General features: G+C 46.1%; 1 protein-coding gene across 1 annotated transcript in view; it reads right to left on the minus strand.

The window, feature by feature from the left end:
- The window catches only part of pex5lb (peroxisomal biogenesis factor 5-like b), an 18,671-nt gene extending 12,802 nt beyond the window's left edge, over positions 1-5,869 (minus strand). The window contains exons 1-5 of the mRNA XM_063218834.1: positions 5,786-5,869; positions 3,225-3,336; positions 1,777-2,004; positions 479-605; positions 71-152 (exon numbers count right to left, since the gene is read on the minus strand). Coding sequence (XP_063074904.1) covers positions 71-152; positions 479-605; positions 1,777-2,004; positions 3,225-3,336; positions 5,786-5,854 — 618 coding nt within the window. The 5' untranslated portion in view covers positions 5,855-5,869. The remainder of the gene's footprint in view (positions 1-70; positions 153-478; positions 606-1,776; positions 2,005-3,224; positions 3,337-5,785) is intronic.
- Positions 5,870-6,184: the final 315 nt, after the last annotated feature.

Here is a 6,184-nt window from a genome sequence, read left to right on the forward strand (position 1 = left end):
GTAAAAATATTTTCCTTGAATGTGAGTGTGAGTCTGGTGATGGCTCAGGGGCTGTGAAGGGCTTGCGTACCTGAGGGGAGGGCCCAGGGTCGGACTCTGTGCTCATGTTGAGATCCATGGGAAGTTTGGCATCCGTCTTGTACTCGGCCGACCTCGAGAGACAGACAGACACAATTCTCAGGTGAGTGCTTCCCTCTCACACATGACAAATTAAAACTCAGCACATTTTAGTTGGTGCCAGACATCTCTAAAATAGAGGGTAAAAAATGGATATGGCATGTGCGCGCAGGCCCGCCGACAGGTGGGGTACAAAGGGGTATATTGTCCCGGGTCCAAGGAGATAGGGGGCCCAGAATTGGCTCCCCATTACATTGTATGTATTGGATAGGGGGCCCTTTCAGATGACTTTGTCCTGGGCCCAGAAAACGCTGTCAGCGGCCCTGCGTGCATACGGCGTGCCCCAGAGAAGCCCACCTACCAGAGGAGCTCGCTGGAGGAGTGGTGAGACGTGCACCTCTTCCTCTCGTACCTCCACTTCCTGGCCCCGTTAAAGGCACTGTCAGGGTGCAGGCTCACCTCCTCCCACTTGGGAGACGACATGCTGACTGTTAGCGATGGGGGAGAGGAGAGGGGAGAAAAGGGGGTTAGCCTCAGGGCCATCCATCCACGGGATAAGCAGATAACAATGGCATGGCCGGGTGATAGGCCTCCTCATGCAGGAATAACAATGAAGCTGCTGGCTTCTTAAGGCAGTCCAGAGGCTAAAGATACCAACGCTGTATAGCTGCTGAGACGTTTGAGGGGAATGAGATGCAGAGTTGCCCAACAATGGGGCTGTTATCTCGCCCCCCCATCATCACCTGGGTATTGTCACGGCAGATAAAGGAAAGAGTGGGATGGGCCCGTGCCGCAGATAAAGGTCAAAATGTGCCGGGTAAAATCTTTTGCTTTTTTCCTTAATGAAGAGATGAGATAAATTGTAGCTGCCACAGAGGTGACGGCAACTGCACAGATCTCTAGGCGTCTCACTACTACCTCGTGCTCATTCTTCAGCGACCGACTGACTCTCGGTGGCCTTCAAATTTGTAATGAAATCTACCATGCCTTCCAATATGAAATGATGCAAGTCAGAGCTCACCTGCATCTAGGCTAAACTAAATTGATTTTATTTTACAGCCCATTTCCTCCTTCGGTTTCAGGCAGTCAGTGACACATAAAAAACGTGTTTAGGGGAGGGGGAAAAAACAATTACAGTGAGAGCTTGGATTAAAATCAGCCGTTCCCAGCGCTCTATAGTTTGTTTTTGTTAAAAATCATTTGGACAAAGGAGGTGACTGCACAGCAAAAAAAGAGTCACCACAGTAGTTGTGTGGCTTAAAGATTTTAACATAATTACCAGATGCATCCATTCATAATCATTACACTGAGATCAAAGACTGATCCCCAGACTCTCTGCTGTTGTAGGGATTTGTGTTCCGTTGCAAGGATGCGGGGGGAACTTAAGAGCATTAATTCAATGAAAGCTAAGCTATCAACTGTGAGTATTTCATCTCTATCCCCAAAACACAGAAAAAAACAGAAGGCCACTATTTGGATGACAACACAAATATCTTACATTTTCTTGCTCTATTCATTACCTAAGTAACGCAAAACAAAATTGCTCTCGATGAATGGTGAGCATTGAAATTACTCTCTTTATTGTAACAGCAGTGCACAGACAGCAAACAGGCTGCAAAACGGTGTGATATAATCCATTTCTCAACCCACTGGCTGCACCTGAGTCCAGGGACATCCGTTCAGGGTTGAGGGGTCCAGGACCCGGGGAGAGCTGCTCCGTCTCCACCTGGATCAGCTCTGTCTCGTCGGGCTCGGGCTTCTTCCTGCGGGGGCTGCCCCTGCGGCTGCGGCCCTCTTTCCTGGAGCCCCGCGGGCTCCTCCTGTCCCAGCTCCACCTCCGCTCCGTGGTCTCGCTCAGGTCCACCAGGTCCAGGGCTGTGGACAGAACTGCGGACAGCACAGCAGCAAACAAACGCCAGACTCAGGCTACACTCACTACAGTGTTGCCAGATGTGCGATAATGTTCCATCTGGCAACACTGACTCACTATGCCACGGTTCATCAGCTTGTCACAACGAACAGCACAACATTCGCCAGAGGCTATGAGAGCTACTCTGCCCTACAAAGGCAAAGTGCAGTAACTAAGTGTGGCAACATTTAAGCTACGACCAATGCCTTCAAAGCCTTTGCATTAGGGTGGATATTGTAGTTAATGCAACTTTGAATCAGTAGCATTTCTAAAAATGGACAGATTTGGACCATAAGGCTTTGTCACAAGATAAAGGAGGTGTAGGGAAGACCATTTTCAGTCAAAACTCTTCTTTTTTTTTTTTTAACAAACGTGTAGTTACTGCTTTTCGTTTTTTGTCAGAAGGCTCCACACACAGAAACCAATCATGCAATGGCCATTAACAAATGCTAATACTAACTAGCTCAAAATAGACACAACGCCACTGCCTCTTATAGCTGATAGACACAACGCCACTGCCTCTTATAGCTGATGCACTATTTTGGTGCAGCATTTTCTCCTCTAACAGGCCCATGAATACGCCTTACATATTTATTGGCTCATATCCATATCAAAACACATTTAAATGCATTGGATAGCCAAACAAACATGCTCTCCCTTCTTCTTTCTTTCTCTTTCTCCCCCTCGCCTTGCCAACTGGCCTACATAATATTCATGTGCAGCTGCAGTCAGACGGCCAGAGCTGAAGAAGCTGGCATATGCTGCCAGGAAGGAAAGGAAAGGGGAGGGAGGGAGGGAGGGGGGGGGGAGAGGAGCAGAGGGGTGAAGAGCAAAGTGGATGGAGAGGTGAAGAGAGGAGAGGTGAGAAAAGGAGTGCAGAGGGGAGTGAGTGAAGACAAGAAAAGAGAGGATATGGGAGGAGGAAAGATGAGAGTGGGAGCAATTGAGAGGAGGTAATGAGTGGGGCGGAAGGAAAGGGAGGGAGTGAGAAGAGGAGCAGAGGTGAAGAGAGGAGAGGTGAGAAAAAGAGAGAGTGAGGAGTGGAGAGGAGAGCGAGTGAAGACAAGAAAAGAGAGGAAATGGGAGGAGGAGAGATGAGAGGGGGAGCAGCTGAGAGAGGAGTAATGAGCGGGGCGGGAGGTGGGGGGATGTTTGGAGTTTGGAGGGGGAAGCGGGGGCGGGGGAGGAGGAGGAGGACCTGCTGTGTTGGAGGTGACCGGCCGGCAGGCTCCATCACTCTTGGTCTCCGTCTGGAAGTCATCGATGGAGGGGCTGAGGAGGGGGCGGCTCTCTTGTTGCTCACTCGCCAGCTGCAACACACAGAATGTCCACCGAAGGCACGTCAGCCGGCGCCATACATACCGGTAGATTACCCTGTGTTGCTCAGGCACACAGCAGAGCGTCACATCTGAAGCATGGGATTTATTACAATGCATATATAGGCTGCAACATGATACTACTATGTGTGTAATGGCTGGGTGATTATCGCATATCTACAGTACAGTACTGTATTGTGTTGATAACCCTTGTGATTCATGGTGGCTGTGCATTTCACAAGAAGCATATGGCAAGATATTAATAATGACACTTCACACAGATCCCAAAACAGAATGAAAATAGAACATGCAACTGGATTACAGTCAGTCTTGTGCTTTCAGAAAAAAAGAAATGCAAGATGACATTAAGCACATCATTTTTCAGTCACTTGTCCAAAGAAATGATATAGGCCTAATATATGCGTGTGCCACTTAAAATCTGGTGCGCTCTGAAACACAATGTTTGGTAGAGCCAGACACTGACTGCACCCAAAACACTTTCTTCTCTGCTATAGCCTACTTCCTTTTGACAGATCGTTCACATTCTGCGCATTAGGAGAGCACATAGGGCAATCACGTGGTGCTGAAATTTACATTGGCCCTTTAAGGCACTCAGCCTTGGGGGGAAAATAGATGCTCTTCATTATAGGGTCGGCAAGAGAAGGCCTCTATCACCATCTAACTGTCTCTCCACTCCTCTATGTTATAGGACTAGTCTGGCCCTGGCTAAATCATGTGGATGGGCTTACACTGCCTGTCTAGAGTCATGTGCTCAACTGAATTTACAGAGATTTGTCTTCTGTGTTTAAATGGAATAGCTTTGCCATCACAAACGACATGCACACACACAAGCACAAATAGCCTATACGTACAAACTTACTCATGCATGCACACAGACACAGACACACACACGTACAAATGAAATTAAATTACTACATCAGTAAGGCCACACAGACACACACACACAGACACACAGACACACAGACGCACACACGCACACGCACACACACACACGCACACACACACACACACGCACACACACACACATACACACACAAACACACACACACACACACACAAACATAATTAAACAAAATATTATTATTATCCTAATTATACTCTGCATACCACCAAGGTGTTCAGCATGCATGAAAGCAAGCTGTATCTCCTAATGGTTTCTGTCGGTACATTACGCATTGTACAGAGCAAATCAATTCCTCAAGCTCCTGCCCCTGACTTACCGATGTTTGACTGGAGGACTTGTCATAGATCTAAACATTAATTCAGATTTCATACGTGTATGTGACGTCTTTGTTATTACACTCTTAAATCAGCACGTCATCAAAGCTTTTCACACAAAGTCGCAAACAGACTGATTTGGCCATTTAATTATCACCATTCTTAGCTCTGCTCTCTCTTTTAGTGCACTATAGGAATGCAGAACCCGCTCTCTGTCAATATCATTCTCAGAACACAAAGAATCTCATGTACAGTATGTGGCACTGGCACAGAACACACAGAAGCACTCCATGACTTCACAACCCACACACACACAAACCACAAAACCCACGTCAAGAGGAGACGACACGTAAGACAGTATTAACCACTGCTGAAGTGAAGTAAGGGCCACCACTTGTCACCATGAGACACAACATAATGAAATTACATAATGAAATTTCAAAATGAAAGACATTTTCATAAAAGCAGAAAAACAGACATGCATGCATCTCGGTATATACACACTACTACTGGCATGCGGCCCACAAATAAAGGAAAATGATCAAAGGCAGACTATCCAACAGAAAAGAAAAAGACTGCGGTGGATTCATTTCACTGCAAATGTTATCCTGGGCAGTCGCTTGCACTCAAGAGGGCAAAAGATGGACAGCTAAAGCTGCTTATGGGGAATATTGAATTGTCCTCTTTTTTTAAAAGATTATTGTACATGTTATTAGAACATCTGTTTACTGAGGAGTGCTGATTTACAGATGTATGTCAGCTGATACTGTGTGTCTGTTACTCTGAGGGTAGCAGTCGGTTAAAATGATTGAACACGATCAAGACTACCATTCTATTTAAATTCTGTGTGTGTATATAAAAGCTATTATTTATGCTATCCAGGACACAGGTGCTGTTGAATAAAAAAACAGCATAAGATACTGTGCAAAATGCATGTAAGGGCAAAAGTATGGCGAGCATATACCATCGTATATACGGCTGACAAGCAAAATATATTTATAGCCCCATAGAGCAGCTTATTTTAGAAGCAGACTACAGATCACTACAGCAATTTGCACATCTTTTATGTGATGTGTTCTAGAAAAGAACTCAGCTTTACAACAAAGCAGGTTGCACCAAGCCCTTCCATGTACAGAGTGGCAGCATTACCATACCAGGAAAGGCTAGGTGCGTCCTGTCGGTGGGTTGGCTGTGTTATCCCCACCTTGGTTGTCACGGTGAGTAGGGCGTTTGCTTCAGAGGATGCCTTACTTGGTAGCTCCTTCAGCACCATGGCAACAACCCTAGAGTCTTTCCCCTACAACAATGAAATCAACAGTGGATCGTGTCAGTTTTAGGCACAAGTTGTTAGATTGATTTGTCCGCAAGCTGTGTGGGGAAAATGTGTGAATCATGAGACCAATTAGAGAGGACCTAGAGGGCCAAATTGCAGGTTGTGGTCTGCTCAAACCCTATGTTTGTTTTGAGTTATTCTTGTATACCCTGACTATGGACTTGGTCATTGTGTGCTACATGACAATAATACCTGTACAAATCCAACTTGTCAACTGGAATGTTGTTTATCCGCTTTTTTTTTCAATCACACCATTTTGACGGCAGGACA

This window comes from Engraulis encrasicolus, chromosome 16, assembly GCF_034702125.1.
Source record: "Engraulis encrasicolus isolate BLACKSEA-1 chromosome 16, IST_EnEncr_1.0, whole genome shotgun sequence".
NCBI lineage: Eukaryota > Metazoa > Chordata > Actinopteri > Clupeiformes > Engraulidae > Engraulis > Engraulis encrasicolus.